General features: G+C 36.9%; 1 protein-coding gene and 1 pseudogene across 1 annotated transcript; both read right to left on the bottom strand.

The window, feature by feature from the left end:
- Positions 1 to 2,920: 2,920 nt before the first annotated feature.
- LOC112577720 lies at positions 2,921 to 4,548 on the bottom strand (annotated as a pseudogene).
- Positions 4,549 to 10,167: 5,619 nt separating this feature from the next.
- On the bottom strand, positions 10,168 to 11,104 carry LOC112579417 (olfactory receptor 8K3-like). The gene is given in 2 exon segments (XM_025265859.3): positions 10,168 to 10,612; positions 10,614 to 11,104. Coding segments are annotated over 2 exon segments (936 nt in total).
- Positions 11,105 to 19,935: the final 8,831 nt, after the last annotated feature.

Raw genomic sequence — 19,935 nt, 5'->3', positions numbered from 1 at the left:
GGTGCCATAAAGATTACAAAGGTGATTGACTACATAGGGGATTATAACATTCTTTTTGGTAATGGGAAATATTGGTATGCAATCTGGTATTTATCAGTCCAGGAGGCCAGCTCGGCCATAGGTATGTTATCCGCATAGCTACGGGGCACATAGTCCAAAGCTCACTGAAAGTGGAAGATGGAGATTCTTTCTTTTTCAAGAAAAACCATAGCCTTGACTAGACGGACCTTTGTTGGCAAAGTAATGTCTCTGCTTTTGAATATGCTATCTAGGTTGGTCATAACTTTCCTTCCAAGGAGTAAGCGTCTTTTAATTTCATGGCTGCAATCACCATCTGCAGTGATTTTGGAGCCCCAGAAAATAAAGTCTGACACTGTTTCCACTATTTCCCCATCTATTTCCCATGAAGTGATGGGACCAGATGCCATGATCTTCGTTTTCTGAATGTTGAGCTTTAAGCCAACATTTTCACTCTCCTCTGTCACTTTCATTAAGAGGCTTTTTAGTTCCTCTTCACTTTCTGCCATAAGGGTGGTGTCATCTGCATATCTGAGATTATTGATATTTCTCCCAGCAATCTTGATTCCAGCTTGTGTTTCTTCCGTCCCAGCGTTTCTCATGATGTACTCTGCATATAAGTTAAATAAGCAGGGTAACAATATACATCCTTGATATACTCCTTTTCCTATTTGGAACCAGTCTGTTGTTCCATGTCCAGTTCCAACTGTTGCTTCCTGACCTGCATATAGGTTTCTCAAGAGACAGGTCAGGTGGTCTGGTATTCCCATCTCTTGAAGAATATTCCACAGTTTATTGGGATCCACACAGTCAAAGGCTTTGGCATAGACAATAAAGCAGAAATAGATGTTTTTCTGGAACTCTCTTGCTTTTTCCATGATCCAGCAGATGTTGGCAATTTGATCTCTGGTTCCTCTGCCTTTTCTAAAACCAGCTTGAACATCTGGAAGTTCATGGTTCATGTATTGCTGAAGCCTGGCTTGGAGAATTTTGAGCATTACTTTACTAGCGTGTGAGATGAGTGCAATTGTGCAGTAGTTTGAGCATTCTTTGGCATTGCCCATCTTTGGGATTGGAATGAAAACTGACCTTTTCCAGTCCTGTGGCCACTGCTGAGTTTTCCATATTTGCTGGCATATTGAGTGCAGCACTTTAACAGCATCATCTTTCAGGATTTGAAATACCTCAACTGGAATTCTATCACCTCCACTAGCTTTGCTCATAGTGATGTTTGCTAAGGCCCACTTGACTTCACATTCCAGGATGTCTGGCTCTAGGTGAGTGATCATATCATTGTGATTATCTTGGCCATGAAGATCTTTTTTGTACAATTCTTCTGTGTATTCTTGCCACCTCTTCTTAATATCTTCTGCTTCCATTAGGTCCATACCATTTCTGTCCTTCATCGAGCCCATCTTTGCATGAAATGTTCCCTTGGTATCTCTAATTTTCTTGAAGAGATCTCTAGTATTTCCCATTCTGTTGTTTTCCTCTATTTCTTTGCATTGGTCACTGAAGAAGGCTTTCTTATCTCTTCTTGCTATTCTTTGGAAGTCTGCATTCAGATGTTTATATCTTTCCTTTTCTCCTTTGCTTTTGGCTTCTCTTCTTTTCACAGCTATTTGTAAGGCCTCCTCAGGCAGCCATTTTGCTTTTTTGCATTTCTTTTCCATGGGGATGGTCTTGATCCCTGTCTCCTGTACAATGTCAAGAACCTCTGTCCATATTTCATCAAGTACCCTATCTATCAGATCTAGTCCCTTAAATCTATTTCTCACTTCCACTGTATAATCATAAGGGATTTGATTTACATCATACCTGAATGGTCTAGTGGTTTTCCCTACTTTCAAGTATAGAATATTGTTAAAGACAATATAAAAATGTATCTGGTACAGAAAATACTTTGGCCACCTGATGCAAAGAACTGGTCCTTTGGAAAATACCCTCCTGCTGGGAAAGATTGAAGGCAGGAGGAGAAGAGGACAGCAGAGCATGAGGTTGGTGGATGGCATCACTGGAGTGATGGACATGAGTCTGAGCAATCTCCCGGAGTTGGTGATGGACAGGGAGGCCTGATGTTCTATAGCCCATGGGATACCAAAGTGTCAGACATGACTGAGTGTTTGAACTTGAATTTACAGAGAAATGGTGTGACTTAGATAAATAAGATGTTGTGAGTTACTAAATTGTTAATTGTGCTGAGTCTAAAGACTTTCTAGGGCTCATATATAAAAACAACTTCACTGATGAGAACAGAGCAGGATCCTAAAATCTTCCATATGATAAGGGAGCATCTGTACCAATTTTAGAGCACTGATGAATCCAAATCATTGTATTACAATAAGCCTCCTAAAAACCACCATAAGTTTAATTTTAATACATGCCTTTTAAAAGTATAGTGAATAAAACAGCAGAAGTATGCACTTACATAAAACCACATGAACATGTACAAACGCATGTAGACACTAGGAAATTTATTCTAATAGTTGGGAATAACAATAATCCTTTGAATACTTTTATATACACTATTCTTCCTCACTCGACTCTCTTTACTTGCCCTTACAGTGTCCTAACTCATTCTAAGGCATGGTGCTATTTACTTAATTATATTTGTAATTCATCGCTTCCCCTCAGGAAAGGCAGATATTTTTCCCCCTTTGGGTGCTAATGTATGTATAGCACATAGAAGTATGACTAGCACCGTGGCTCAGAGGTTAAAGTGTCTGCCCACAATGCGGGAGACATGGGTTTGATCCCTGGGTGGGGAAGATCCCCTGGAGAAGGAAATGGCAACAGACTCCAGTATTCTTGCCTGGAGAATCCCATGGATGGAGGAGCCTGGTGAGCTACAGTCCACAGGGTCGCAAAGAGTCAGACATGACTGAGTGACTTCACTTTCACTTTAGAAGCCATTTTCTAAATATGTGTTGAACATTTCCATACTTTTTATTCCTTTTAGAGACACACAGAGATCAGTTTGAAGCCCATCACCTAAATTATAGGATTCATATTGTACAGAAGCCTTAAGAGAGAAAATTGCATACTCTTTTCTATGTATTTGGAGGCCACGTTTTACATCTTTTTTCCTCAAACTATAGATCAAGGGATTTAACATAGGGATAATGAGAATGTGGTGATTGCAGCCATGAAATTAAAATATGCTTACTTCTTGAAAGGAAAGTTATGACCTACCTAGATAGCATATTAAAAAGCAGATACACTACTTTTCCAACAAAGGTCTGTCTAGTCAAAGCTATGGTTTTTCCAGTGGTCATGTATGGAAGTCAGAGTTGGACTGTGAAGAAAGCTGAGCACCTAAGAATTGATGCTTTTGAACTGTAGTGTTGGAGAAGACTCTTGAGAGTCGCTTGGACTGCAAGGAGATCCAGCCAGTCCATTCTAAAGATCAGTCCTGTGTGTTCTTTGGAAGGACTGATGCTAAAGCTGAAACTCCAATACTTTGGCCATCTCATGTGAAAAGTTCACTGACTGGAAAAGATTCTGATGCTGGGAGGGATTGGGGCCAGGAGGAGAAGGGGATGACAGAATATGAGATGACTGGATGGCATCACCAACTCGATGGATGTGAGTTTGAGTGAACTCCGGGAGTTGGTGATGGACAGGGAGGCCTGGCGTGCTGCAATTCATGGGATCACAAAGAGTCGGACACGACTAAGCAACTGAACTGAAGTGAATGAGAGTGTAAAATATAGATGCCATTTTATCTGTGTTAAATGAATGATTAGACTCTGGCTGCACATACATGAATATTAAAGCCCCATAGAACACTGTGACCACCTCCAGGTGAGACCCACAGTTAGAAAAAGCCTTGTGCCTGCCTTTAGCAGAGCTCATCCTGAGAGTGGATGCAAGAATAAGAAGGTAAGACACAAGAACTATCAGAAAGGATGAAATCAAATAAAAACCAGCTGTAATTAGAATAATTATTTCTACTTCATGTGTATTTGAGCAGAGCAAAGATAGCAAAGGGAAACTGTCACAGTAGAAATGTCTGATAACATTATAACCACAGAATGGTAAACTAAATGTCTTTACAGTGATGAGAAGATATACAAATGCACTATAGAGGTACCGAATTGTCCAACACCTGACATAGCCTTGGTGAAATGATAGCTTGGTAGAGCGGGGGTTACATGTGGCCACATAGCAGTCATAGGACATTGCTGACAGAATAAAATGTTCACTACTAATGAACACAAGAAAGAAAGCTAGCTGTATAGCACAGAATAATAAGAGATTGTATTTTGATCCAAAGCAAAATTTCCTAGCATTTGAGGTCCTAAGGTTGTAGAGCAACCAAGGTCAGTAAAAGCCAAATGTCCAGGGAAAAAAGTACTTGGGGTTTGTAGCCTGAAGTCTGTCTTGGTAAGGATGATCATGCCCAAGTTGCCCACCACTAAGACCATGTAGATGATGAGGAAGAACCCGAACAATGGAGCCTGCAGCTTGGGGCAGTCTGATTCCCATGAGGATGAGTTCACTCAGCACTGTTATATTGTGTTTGTCCATCCACGTTTATCAGAAACTTATTCTGGATAGAGATATGAGCATAGCAAGCATATTTCATGTATTCTCACCTGGAAGATTTTTAAATGCAAAGCTAGTCTAAATAAAATGCATCTTAATGTCTCAAAATAGGATATTTAAAATAAACCCAAATTCTACATATAATAATGCATACAAAGATAGAGACAGAGTCAGAAATATTTGTTAGTTCTCAACTGAAAATTATTTTACTAACTGAAGAACACTTGTCAATGTCTAGGAGTCATGTTGGTTGTCACACCTAGGAGTTGGGCGCTACTTGCCAGCAATGGTTAGAGGTCAGTTATGCTTCTCAACATCTTATAATACCCTTTATCAGCCCAATATCTGAACAGTTATAACACTGAAAAACCAGGATGGTTAGATAGATAAATAGGTACATACATAGTTGAATAGATAGAGCTAGAAAATATAGATATATAGATACAGATATATAAAATTTGATATGCAAAGGAAGAAAGCTAAAACAAAAATTTGAATTACATGTATAACTATTTTTGTGCTATTCTTCTAAGGTTTCTATTAGTCATTTACATAACTGCAATCACATAGGGGCATGTATAAATGACGTTTGCTAATATGACTTAGTACATATGCAAATTATGTAACAGGTTGTATTGTGCAATTAAATAATAATAAAACCATAAAACTTAAAAATCTGTTAATATACTATTAATTTGTACTTAAAAATCTTTTAATATCCAATTAATTATTTCCACATCTCAATCTGTGTTGGAAACCCCATTTTGCCTCATCAAGGGATCTGAAAAGAATTGTACATTTATTGGAGCTTCCCTGATAGTTCAGTTGGTAAAGAATTGGCCTGCAATGCAAGAGTCTCCAGTTCAATTCCTGGGTCGGGAAGATCCGCTGGAAAAGTGATAGGCTACCCACTCCACCCACTCCCGTATTCTTGGGCTTCCGTTGTGACTCAACTGGTAAAGAACCCGCCTGCAATGTGGGAGACCTGGTCTCCATCCCTGGGTTGGGAAGATCCCTTGGAGTAGGGAAAGGCTACCCATTCCAGTATTGTGGCCTGGAGAATTCTATGGTCTGGATAGTCCATGAGGTCACAAAGAGATGGACACAACTGAGGAATTTTCACTTTCACTTTGGATCTGAGAGACACCAAGGGAACATTTCATGCAAAGACGGGCACAATGAAGGACACAAATAGTATGGACCTAACAGAAGCAGAAGATATTAAGAAGAGGTGGCAAAAATACACAGAAAAACTATACAAAAAAGATCTTCTTGGTCCAGATAGCCATGATGGTATGATCACTCACATAGAGCCAGAAATCCTGGAATATGAAGTCAAACGGACCTCAGGAAGCATCACTATGATCAAAGCTAGTGGAGGTGATGAAATTCCAGTTGAGCTATTTCAAATCCTAAAAGATGATGCTGTGCAAGTCCTGAACTCAATATGTCAGCAAATTTAGAAAACTCAGCAGTGGCCATGGGATTGGAAAAGGTCAATTTTCATTACAATCCCAAAGAAAGGTAATGCCAAAGAATGTTCAAATTACCACACAATTGCACTCATTTCACAAGGTAACAAATTAATGCTCAAAATCCTTCAAGCCAGGCTTCAACAGTATGTGAACCGTGAATTTCCAGATGTTCAAGCCAGGTTTAGCAAAGGCAGAGGAACCAGAGATCAAATTGTCAACATCCATTAGATCATAAAAAAGCAAGAGAATTCCCAGAAAAACATCTACTTCTACTTTATTGATTCACCAAACCCTTTGACTGGGTAGATCAGAACAAACTGTGGAAAATTATCAAGATGGGCATACCAGACCACCTGACCTGCCTCGTGAGAAATCTGGATGCAGGTCAATAAGCAACAATTAGAACTGGACATGAAAAAACAGACTGGTTCCAAATTGGGAAAGGAGTATATCACCCTGCTTATTTAACTTATATGCAGAGTACAACATGCAAAATGCCCGGCTGGAAGAAGTACAAGCTGGAATCAAGATTGCCAGGGCACATTGATAACCTCAGATATGGAGATGACACCACCCTTATGGGAGAAAGTTTAGAGGAACTAAAGAGACTCATGATGAAAATGAAAGAGGAGAGTGAAAAAGCTTACTTAAAACTCAACATTCAGAAAACTAAGATCATGGCATCCAGTCCCATCACTCATGGCAAATAAATGGAGAAACAATGGAAATACTGAGAGGCTTTATTTTCTTGGGCTCCAAAATCACTGCAGATGATGACTTCAGCCAAGAAATTAAAAGATGCTTGCTTCTTGGAAGAAAAGCTATAACTAACCTAGACAGAATATTAAAAAGCAAAGACATTACTTTGCAAACAATGTACATCTAGTTATAGCTATGGTTTTTCCAGTAGTCATGTATGGATGTGGGAGTTGGACTATAAAGAAACCTGAGCACTGAAGAATTGATACTTTTGAACTGTGGTGTTGGAAAAGACTCTTGAGTGTCCCTTGGACTGCAAGGACATCAAACCAGCCAATTCTAAAGGAAATCAATCTTGACATTCATTTGAAGGACTGATGCTGAAGCTGAAACTTCAATATTTTGGCCACTTGATGTGAAGAACTGACTCATTGAAAAAGACTGTGATGCTGGGAAAGATTGAAGGCAGGAGGAGAAGGAGATGACAGAAAATGAGACGGTTGGATGGCATCATTGACTCGATGGACATGAGTTTGAGTAAGCTCCAGGAGTTGGTGATGGACAGGGAAGCCTGGCATGCTGCAGTCCATGGGGTCACAAAGAGTTGGACACGACTGAGTGACTAAACTGAACTGAACTGAACAATCCCTAGGTTCATTCATGTTCCTACAAATGGCTTTATTTGATCTTTTTAATGACTGAGTAATATTCCATTGTCTATATGTGCTATTTCTTTTTTATTCATTCCTCTGTTTTTGGACATTTATGTTGCTTCCATGTCTTGACTACTGTAAACAGTGCTGCAATGACATTTGGTTGTGTATATATTTTGAATCATATTTTTATCCAGATATATGCCCAGGAGTGGGATTCCAGGGTCATATGGTAGCTCTGTTTTTATCTTTTATGTAACCTCCATACTGTCCTCCATAGTTTCTGCACCAATTTATATTCCCACCAATATTTTAGGAGGGTTCCTTTCTCTTCACACCCTTCCAAAATTTACTGTTTGTGGATATTTTGAGGATAGCCATTCTAGCTGATGTGAGGAAATATCTCATTGAAGTTTTGATTTGCATTTTTCTAATAATCAGAAACACTGAACATATTTTCATGTGTCTCTTGATCATCTGTATGCCTTAGTTTGAGAAACAACTATGTCTTCTGATCATTTTTTGATTGTATTATCTAGATTAAGTTTTGATGTCATACAAACTTTTCACTAGCTCTTGGTCTTGGATATAGACTTTCCCTTATTGCTTTATCTGAATGTTTTATGGTTTAGCATTTTAAACTTAATTTTTTTTCAGTTTGAGTGCATTTTTATATGGTTCAGGTCAGCATTATTTGTTAATTTGTTTATTTTTGCCTCTGTACTCCCAATAACATCAGCACATGTTTTTAAAAGCTGTCATCCATTTTCTGGATATACCATCTTTTTTTAATCCACATATGTTAAAGGAGATCTTGGCTATTTTGTGTCATGTTGTTTAAAAATTGTATTCCACTGAAGATTTTTTATTAAAGCTTCATGGGATAAACAAATAATTTTACTGCAAGATACTGAACAAAGCATATACTGTAGACTAATAACCTCAGTAAAGTTGCAGAATTATTAATTACAGTAAAAGGTAGCACATGGGAAAATGTAGAACTCAATTTACAAAGCAAGATAACTGCATCCCTGCCGTGTATCAGGCCTTAGAAATATGGTATAGTGCCAACAATGAGATTGTTCCCTTTGCTTCCCACAAGTAGAATAATGAATTGTGCAGTTAAATACTGAAAGTCAATTAAAACTTACTGCACAAACAGTGTTGATAAAAATTGGAAGCATCAACCCAAGGAAAGAGAGCCAACTCAATTAATTCATCAGTGCTTCTCTACTCAAGAATGCAAAAAGTAGAACATTACTTTTAAACATGGATAAATTTTTTTTTCAAAAACACAGAATTATTTTAGTATCCCTTCAATCAAACTACCAGTTGTGAAGAAAGAATTACCACTTGAGAGAACAAGAAGTACCGATCTGGAAGCTACTGAGGGATCCCAAAGTTTATCTTGATTTAAACGTCCTCTGATTTCAACAAAATGTGTGAATTGAGACAAAAGGCTTCAGTTGGACTTATGAACTGCTGAATTGCAACATCAGTTCAGTTCAGTCGCTCAGTCGTGTCCGACTCTTTGTGACCCCATGAACCGCAGCACACCAGGCCTCCCTGTCCATCACCAACTCCCGGAATTCACCCAAACCCATGTTCATCGAGTCAGTGATGCCATCCAGCCATCTCATCCTCTGTCGTCCCCTTCTCCTCCTGCCCTCAATCTTTCCCAGCATCAGGGTCTTTTCAAATGAGTCAGCTCTTCGCATCAGGTGACCAAAGTAGTGGAGTTTCAGCTTCAACATCAGTCATTCCAATGAACACCCAGGACTGATCTCCTATAGAATGGACTGGTTGGATCTCCCTGTAGTCCAATGGACTCTCAAGAGTCTTCTCCAACACCACAGTTCAAAAGTGCTCAGCTTTCTTTATAGTCCAACTCTCACATCCATACATGACCACCGGAAACACCATAGCCTTGACTAGACGGACCTTTGTTAGCAAAGTAACGTTTCTGCTTTTGAATATGCTATCTAGGTTGGTCATAACTTTCCTTCCAAGGAGTAAGCATCTTTTAATTTAATGGCTTCAATCACCATCTGCAGTGATTTTGGAGCCCAGAAAAATAAAGTCTGCCACTGTTTCCACTGTTTCCCCATCTATTTGCCATGAAGTGATGGAACTGGATGCCATGATCTTAGTTTTCTGAATGTTGAGCTTTAAGCCAACTTTTTCACTCTCCTCTTTCACTTTCAACAAGAGGCTCTTTAGTTCTTCTTCACTTTCTGCCATATTTTCAGTTAATAGGTGAATAGATTCTCATAAGGAATTATAGGAATTGATGATAAAAAATGTGGGATCTCAGTGTAAAGAATAAGGGCATTTGAGAAAAAAAATGTGACTGTTGACTTCAAATACACAGATGAAATATACTGTGGAAAAGTGTGAAGGCAAAAACAAAAGAAAATAAAGAACTCACTGACACACACAACATGCTGTAATTTTATTCTAAAAGATGAGAAAACATTCAGAAACCTGGACAGTCATTTATTTGTCTATATCCACCTAACACATTCTCCTAACATTTACTTAATTTATGTCCAAAATTGATCTTTTGTGCTTAAGGCAATTTTTTTTTTTTTACTATTTTGTTCATTAATCTATTTGCAAAAATAGGAATTGCCTGGTATATATAATATAATCTTTGATTATATTATATTGAACATATTTATATTATTGAACATATTTATACTCACTACTTAATTTGGAGGCACATAGAACAAAATTCAGAGTCCATAACCAGTTTATAGAAATTGTATTGCATGTTAATAAAAAAGGTTGCGTGATTTTTTCCACACCCTATGTAGTGCACATTTTACATCTTTATTCCTCAAGCTATAGATTAATGGATTCAGCATAGGGATAACGAGAGTATAAAATATGGAAGCCACTTTATCAGTGTCAAAGGAATGGCTGGACCCTGGTTGCACATACATAAATAGTAAAGTACCATAGAACACTATGAGCACAGTCAAGTGGGATCCACAGGTAGAGAAAGCCTTGTGCCTACCTTCAGCAGAGCTCATCCTGAGAATGGATGTGAGAATGAGAAGGTAAGACACAAGAACTATCAGAAGAGAGAAAATCAAATCAAACCCAGCTAAAATCAGAATAATCATTTCTACTTCATGTGTATTTGAGCAGAGCAAAGGTAACAAAGGAAGACTATCACAGTAGAAATGACTGATGACTCTGTAGCCACAGAAAGATAAATAATTTTATGGTGACGAGAAGAGACACAAACGTGCTGTAGACATAGGGGATCACTACCAGCACCCAGCACACTCTTTGTGACATGATGACTGGGTAGAGAAGAGGGTTACAGATGGCCACATAGCGGTCATAAGACATTGCTGACAGAATAAAAATTTCACTAACAATAAACACAAGAAAGAAAGCTAGCTGCATAGCACAAGAGTAATAGGAGATTATATTTTGATTCTCAACAAAATTTATTAACATTTTGGGTCCCACAGTTGTTGAATAACCAAGATCTGTAAAAGCAAGGTGTCTAAGAAAGAAGTACATGGGTGTCTGTAGCTTGGAGTCCATCTTGGTGAGGATGATCATGCCCAAGTTGCCCACCACTGAGATCACGTAGATGATGAGAAAGAGCCCAAACAATGGAGCCTGCAGCTCAGGGTGGTCGGTAATTCCCATAAGGATGAATTCATTTAGCACTGTTCCATTGTGTGTTTCCATTCAGGGTTATTAAAGAACCTGTTCTGGGTAGAAACATCAACATAGTCAATAGGTTCTATGTATCATCATCTGGAAGAGTTTCACTATGCAAAGCTAGTATAAACAGATTAAACTTTCCAGTTTAGGATATTTGAAAATAAACTCATCTTGTGGCTCAGATAGTAAAGAATCTGCCTGCAGTTCAGGAGATCTGGGTTCAATTCCTGAATCGGGAAAATTCCCTGGAGAAGGGAATAGCAACTCACTCCAGTATTCTGGCCCAGAGAATCCCAAGGACAGAGGAGCCTGGCAGGCTACAGTCCATGGGGTTGCAAAGAGTCAAACATGACTGAGCAACTAACACTTTCATTTTCCTACATATAATAAAATATATAAATAGTGATAGAGACAGAGATAGTTGCTGTTTCTCAACTGGAAATTATTTTACTAACCAAAGGACATTTGTCAAAATTGAGAAGACATGTTAATTGTTACAAATGGAATGTGGAAGCTCTTGGCATATGATAGTTGGAGGTCAGTGATGTCTCTAAACATCCTATAAAGCACCATATCTGTCTAAAATCTCAATAGTACTAAGGTTGAAAACCAGGATGTTATAGATAGATAGATGATAGATAAATAGACAGATACATATATACATACATAAATATAGATACAGACAAGAAATACAATAGATACAGACATAGATATGACAAGAAAAAAGTTAAGACATAAATTTGAGGGCTATATATATAAACTATTATTGTGCTGTTCTTGTAAACTTTCTATATTTTCTATCTAGTTATTTATATAATTGCAATTACAATGTGACATGTATAAATTAAATTTAATAATATGACAATACATATGCAAATTATATAATAAATTATGATGCAATTAAATACTATCCATAATAAAATTTTAAAACCAGAATTCAGAAAATGTATAGAACTTGATAATCCAACAGAGAATTCTATATAGTTCTATGCACAGTTGATACAGGCTGAAACAGTTAACACACTTGACACATATTAGACAGCTGTATAAGTAAGAAAACTGTAACAGATTGCAGTGAGACTTACCTGTATTTCTGTGAAGAAACATATAATAAGTAGATAGATAGATAGATGATAGAATTTCTGTTCTAAATTTCCTTATGGTATATAAAAAGGGCTAGTTTGGGCAAATAATTCAACTTATCTGGAAGTTTATTGTTTTACACAAAGCCAATATGGTTACAGGATTGTCGAGTGGGAAAATGAGGATTAAATAATTAAATGTCTTTATGTTACCTGGAAATCAAGTACATATTGGTTTAAATATATAAATATATAAATTTATATATTTAAATATACATGTAAATATATAAATGTATATACATTAAATATATAAATGTATATATAAACATATGTGTATATATACATATATATAATATAATATATATTATATTATATTAATTATATATATATTACATTAATATAATAATATATATATACACACATATAAATAGATAGATAGATAGATCAGCCCTGGGATTTCTTTGGAAGGAATGATGCTGAAGCTGAAACTCCAGTACTTTGGCCACCTCATGTGAAGAGTTGACTCATTGGAAAAGACTCTGATGCTGGGAGGGATTGGGGCAGGAGGAGAAGGGGACGACAGAGGATGAGATGGCTGGATGGCATCACTGACTCGATGAACATGAGTCTGAGTGAATTCCAGGAGTTTGTGATGGACAGGGAGGCCTGGCGTGCTGCGATTCATGGGGTCGCAAAGTCGGACACGACTGAGCGACTGAACTGAACTGACTGATATATAATGAAGTCAATATCTTAGCTCAAAGAGATCTTCTTTATGTAATGTAAGTTCATCTGCACTGTGACATACCTTCTTTGTCAAGGCAATATGATTAACAGGTGAGGATTATATAATGTACAATGGAATACATGCAATTTACTCCAAGCCTTGCCCCCTCTGCAGAAATAATACTGGGCCATCAGAGTGCTTGGATTTTTTTATCTTCTAAATTTCTTAGTTATTTTAGCAAAATGTAAATAAAACTTTATTTTGATCCATAGTTCCTTAAAATGTTAATTTGACCCAAGGGGCGTTTTCACTATAATGGACTTCTACTAACTTGTAAGAATTCAAATATACTTTATTATGCAAGAACCCAGGGTTATATGAGGAAATTTGAGCAAATTGGAAGAAAGAGAAGTAATTAGCATTGTTTTTATATCTTGAATATCATAATAACTTGCTTTGAATAAAGGGATGCTAAACTTTAAAAGGGAACTTCCCTGGTGACTCAGGATTAAAGAATTTGCCTGCCATGCAGGTGACATGAGTTCAATCCCTGGGTCAGAAAGATTCCATGGAAAAGGAAATGGCAACACATTCCAGTATTCTTGCCATGGAAAATCCCATGGACAGAGAAGCCTGGCAGGCTCAAGTCCATGGGGTCGCAGTCACCTGGAACTTAGCAACTGAGCACAGTGGGCCACAGTATGATAAAAAAAATGTTCAAATTTCCTGTGTTAAGTAATAATGTACTAGAGTGATGGGATGAAATACACTATAGAATAGTTATACATGGATCCTTGCATATCATTTTAAATTTTACATCTTAAGCCAAAGAAATTCCTTCAAACTATAATACAAAACATAGTTATTTTTATATAATCAAATAAAAATATATCTGAAGGTCCCTAATAATACACACATCAAGAATACACCAATGTAAGAAGTGGATGGCAGATTAACATAGATAATTATTAAATTTAAAATATTGTGAGCCTGATTGTTTCTTTAAAGAAATAGAAATGATACAGGTTACAATAAAAATTACAGTGACAGTAATCGCTAAAGGATCTCTATAAGAAAAGGAATAAAAGCACGATTTTATAACATTACATGTGAAAATGATTACATGAAATCTGCATTTAATTCACTAAAAATACTGCTTACAATTTTATGACCTCCTAATCACCAGTCTTGCCTTGATGTATATACTTTTCTTATATCAGAAATATTGAAATGTGCATCACTAGAGAATAAATTTAGAGAAATATCTTCAATATATTTAATAAGAAGTAGTATGAAACTTGTTTTTGTTTCTTTGCTTTGTTTTGCAATTATGAAAGTGAGAACATACAAACTTAGCAAATTTCAATTTTCCTGTAAATATAAGAAAAGATAGTGTTTTTGTTTCTCTCTCATACTTTAGCATTCTATGAAAACCAAATAGTTTTCTCAGAAGTTAACATCTTTGTTGAATATCAGTTGTTATTTTTTTAAAGCTGTACCTCATGAGATAATTATATATTTTTGGTCAGATCTCACTTGACATCAAAGAACATGTTGATCATTGTACCATTACCATAAAACTGGCTACTTAGAAGTCTCTTAATATGCAAATAATGTTTTCTACATCTCAGTGTGAGGTGGGAATTCCATTTTGCCTCATCAAGGGATCTGGAAAGAATTATACTTTTACATTTATTTAAATAATCATTAAATATTAAATGATGTTCAGGGGAGGACACAAAAAAGCACGAGGAGTGCTAAATAACTAAGAATTCGGAAGGAGTTAAAAAAGAAAGACAATACCCCCAGCTTCTGAATTTTCCCAATTTCTAAAAATTCACATCTCTTTTGTTATGTGTCATTTGCTCTCTACTTTGCCCTCCATTAGAGATATCGTTGTTTATATAAAATAAATATCATGGTGATGTTTCAAAGATGCTTTTCAGCATTTTGTCTGTCATCCTATGAGTAATATTCAGCAAATTAATATGAAGAGACAAGAAGAGAGGTCCTATTCCTGCTCAGGAATTATGGAGTAGTAGAAGACAAACAAAATGGTATCAAAAGCGGTGTCATTTTGCTTGGGCTTTGCCATTGAGCTAAACTGGAACTTTGAATATGTCACTGAAACATTGTTGATGTTGAAAATGAGGCAAAACATGAACTATCCTGTAATTTTACCTGTAATGAAGCATCTCTCATGACTCTCACCTGTATTTCTGACATGGCTAAGTGAGAAGAATTTATGGATTTCTTTCACTTTTTGAGATTTTACCTGAGGAGATGCCAAGCAATTTGTTGATTATCCCTAGAGTATTGAGAGCAAAACAACATGTCTAGAGATTGTCTTTTAATTTCCTGTGGCATTTTTCTTTTCTTTCTTACTTCCTGACTTCCTTCCATCCACATCCCTTCTTTCTTTGCATATATATACATACATTTATATATTTTTTTAACTCTTGGTTAACTTTCCTTTTGTAGCACACAAGACTCTTGATTAAATCTTGCATCGATAGGGCATGCCCACCAAGAGTCAGTATTTCTACAGGTTCTCCTCAAATGTGTGACTGTGGAGAAATTTTCAACATTGTTTTATTACAGTATTTAATATATTTAGGAAATTAAAATAATGTGTTATGCTGATATGAAGTGTCACCCCCTTGCTTTGTTGCCCATGTGATTGTTTTTACTTATCTCTCAGAGACAGAAATTAGTTACTTACTGTTACTTCTTATTTCTGGAGAAGGAAGTGGCAACCCACTCCAATATTCTTGCCTGGAGAATCCCATGGACAGAGGAACCTGCTTGTCTACAGTCCATGGGGTTGCAAAGGGTTAGACATGACTGAGCGACTAAGCACAACACAGCACTTCTTATTTCATCGTGACTTTCTATCACATGGCTGTTTACAACTTCTGCTTTTTTTTCTTTTTCTTCACTGCATAAATTACCATTTTAGTTATTCCAGTCTGTTACGCCATTCCAATAAGCACCTGTGTCATCACATACTCCCTGTGCCTGCCTTTTTAACCACACCTCTTTCCTCCTCTGCTACCATTCCCAACCCTTGGTCATCACTAATCTTTTCTATTACTACACTTTTTCATATAGAAAATAGTGATTGGAATTTTCTCTCAACATAAATCTCTTGAGATTCTTTGGCACTTTTGTGTGTATAGATCATCTGTTCCCTATGTTGTTGAGTAATATTCCATGATATTGATGATAATTTGTTTAAATATTCACTTATTGAAATACTTGTGGGTTCTTTCCACTTTTCTACTGTGATAAATACAGCTACCATGAACTTTCACTTAAAAGTGATTGCATTTTTGGTGATGAAAGTTTTCCTCTACTCTTCTAGGTTTTTTGACCTCAAATGGATGGACATTTCTGCTGTTTCTGGGCTTTGATCACCACACAAAAATCAATCAATCAATCAATAGCTCAAGTGGAAGAAAAACATCTTCTTTACACAGTGGCTCTTGCCTGGATTAATAATTAGATTGACATAAGATTAACAAGACCAAACCATATATATTTTATTTAGTAATTGTACATGTAGATGGGAGTCATCACCAGACTAATTAAGATCCAAGAAATGGGTAGGCTTAATTGCTTATATGGGCGCTGCAGTGGCCTAGTGGTAAATAATCTGCCTGCCAATGCAGCAGACAGAAGAGAACGGGGTTTGATTCCTGGGTTGGAAAGATCCCATGGAGTAGCAAATGGCAACTCACTGCAGTATTCTTTCCTGGAGAATTCCATGGATAGAGGAGCCTGGTGGGCTAGTCTATGGGGTCAAAAAGAGTCAGACACAACTGAGCAACTGATCATACAAATGTTTATATGCTAGGCTAAACCAAAAGCAGCAATTGTAGGCAAGTCACTAAATATATCTGGGAAGACTAAAGACAAAGGAACTTACTTCTGAATATTCATTAAAAGGACTGATGTTGAAGTTGAAGCTCCAATATTTTGGCCACCTGATACAAAGAGCTGACTCACTGGAAAAGATCTTAATGCTGGGAAAGATTAAGGACAGGAGGAGAAGAGGGTGACAGAGGATGAGATGGTTGGATGGCATCACTGACTCAATGGACATGAACTTGAACAAACTCCAAGAGATAGTGACGGACAGGGAAGCTTGACGAGCTGCAGTTCATGGGTCACAAAGAGTCAGACATGACTTAGTGACTGAAGAATAACATTTAAAATGGAAAAAATATATATTAGCAAACTTTGTAAATCTCTACATATTTTGTTCTCTTTCTGGTTCATCTTTGGAGGGACTACACAATGTACAGCAAGATTTATTTTAGAAATAGGATATTGGGATTATATATAGTCACAGTTTATTTTTTTCAAATCCAGATATTAGATTCTTCTACTTTTTTCTATTATAAAAATCACACATAGCCACTGAAGATAATTTAGAAAAGTACATATCCAAAAATATTAATTTAAACATTTTCATGTTCTCAGAAGCTATCAATATATAATCATCATTTTACTGTATCTTTGTCCAACATACATTTTCCAAAACCCAAAATATTTCTGCATTTATATTTGGAATGTTTATATTCAGTACATATTTTTCTTAGTAATTTAAAAAAATCAACTATATAAATTCCTTACATTTTACCTCACTCAAAAGAGTACCTATAATTATTTTTTATTCTAATAAATATTTTAATTTGAATTTGATTGACTACATAAAGAATTTAATCTGTGATGGTAAAAAAAAAGTGTTTAAACTATGATGCATATAAACTTTCATGAGCATTAAAAATACTAAATATAACCAAAGAAAGTGGAAATTTAGAAGGGTTAGGAGAGTTCACAATACATAATATTTATATAGTGGTATTTATCTTACTACACTTTCACTAGAAACATACTATAGAACAAATCATGGAGTTACCTTCTTTTGCTTCTTATAAGAAGAATTATCAAATTGATCTTAATAAAAATATATCATAAGCTCTTATGAGCCAATATTGAAGAAAGTCACCCCGTGAAAGAGACAGCAAGTCTAATTCAGTATAGAATAGACCACTTATGTAAAGATGCACAAATATTAAACAAGAAATATTCTTGATCTTCACAGAGGTCAGGAAATGTAACAACCTCATGAAACAAAGGTCCATATAGTCAAAGCTATAGATTTTCCAGTGGTCATACAGATGTAGGAGTTGTACCATAGGAAGGATGAGCGCTGAAGAATTGGTGCTTTCATATTGTAGTGCTGGGGAAGACTCTTGAGAGTCCCTTGGACTGCAAGGAGACCAAACCAGTCAATCCTAAAGGAAATCAACCCTGAATATTCATTGGAAGGACTGATGCTGAAGCTGAAGCTCCATTACTTTGGCCCCCTAATGGGAAGAGTAATCTCATTGGAAAAGATCCTGATACTGGGAAAGATTGAGGGCAAGAGGAGAAAGGGGTGGTAGAGAATGAGGTGGTTAGTTAACATCAATGACTCAAAGGATATGAGTCTGCTCAAACTCAGGGGGATGGCAAAGGACAGGGAAGCTTGAAATGCAGCAGTCCGTTGTGTCTCAAAGAGTCGGACATGACTTATCAACTGAACAACAACATTAAACAAAAAGAAGCAGTTAGGAATAAAAATCTCCAAAAATTATAAATACACAATTGAAAGTGTCCATGGGAGACCTCAAGAGATTTATTTTTTCTGCATCACTGAGATATAATTGACTTGCAGCATTGTGTAAGTTTGTGGTGTACAAGATGTTATTTGATACTCTTACGCACTGCAGCATGATTACAACTTAGCATGAGGTAATACATCCATCAGTAGAAGGAGGAGGGAGTGGCAGAGGATAAGATGATTAGATAGCATCACTGACACAATGGACATGAATTTGAACAAACTCTGGGACTCTCTGGTGGCTCAGTGGTGAAGAATCTGCATGCCAATGCAGGAGATGCAGGTTCGATCCCTGGGTCAGGAATATCTCCTGGAGAAGGAAGTGGCAACCCACTTCAGTATTCTTGCCTGAGAAATCCCATGGAGTGGAGCCTGGCTGGCTATAGTCCACAGGGTCCCAAATAGTCAGACATGACTTACCAACTAAACAATAAAGATGGGATATAGTGGCGGACAGAGAAGCCTAGAGTGCTGTCATTTATGGGGTTTCAAAGACTTAAACATGACCTAGTGATTGAACACTGCCACCAACAATACCTCCATCATATTACCTTTCCTTTTGTGATGAAAGCATTTAAATATTGCTCTCTTAGCCTTCAGATATACAGTAAAGATTGCTAACTACAATCAAGGAAATTGATCTTAATTGGAATGTCCACTGGTACAGAAAATGAACTGATTGAAATAAAATATTGTGCTGATTTAGTAGGTTACTGAATTGCAAAGTGTGCTGAGTTAATAGGCTTTCTAGGGCTCATGTATGAAAGTAACTTCACTGATAACAGAGCAGGACACTAACCTCCTCCATGCAGTATGGAAACATCTGGGAAAGTTCAGATAATTGCTGAGGTCAAATCATTTCGCTTCACTGAGCCTCCTTGAAACCGCAATAAGTTTCATTTTTGCGTTGTGTTCTCAGTCATGTCCAATTCTTTGTGACTCCATGGAGTGTAGCCCACCAGGCTCCTCTGTCCATGGAATTTTCAAGCAAGAATACTGGAGTGGGTTGCCATGTCTTTTTCCAGGAAAGTTTAATTTTTCATATGCCTTAGAAGTGTATGGAGGCTCAAACAGATAGATGTTCTTATACAAAAACATATGCACATGCCCAAACACACACATAGCCATGGGGAAGTTTATTCTAGTAGTTGAGAAAAGCAATAAACATTTAAACTCACTTTTTATATCTACTATTCTTCCTTTCTCATTGGAAAAGACCCTGATGCTGGGAAAGATTGAGGGCAGGAGGAGAAGGGGATGAAAGAGGATGAGATGGTTGGATGACATCACTGACTCAATAGACATGGGTTTGGGTTGGTGTTGGACAGGAGTTGGTGATGGACAGAGAGGCCTGGCGTGCTGTGGTTTATGGGGT

This window comes from Bubalus bubalis, chromosome 16 (genome assembly GCF_019923935.1).
Source record: "Bubalus bubalis isolate 160015118507 breed Murrah chromosome 16, NDDB_SH_1, whole genome shotgun sequence".
Classification (NCBI taxonomy): domain Eukaryota; kingdom Metazoa; phylum Chordata; class Mammalia; order Artiodactyla; family Bovidae; genus Bubalus; species Bubalus bubalis.
Note: the sequence above shows the minus strand (reverse complement) of the source record. Positions and strands in the feature narration are given on the sequence as shown.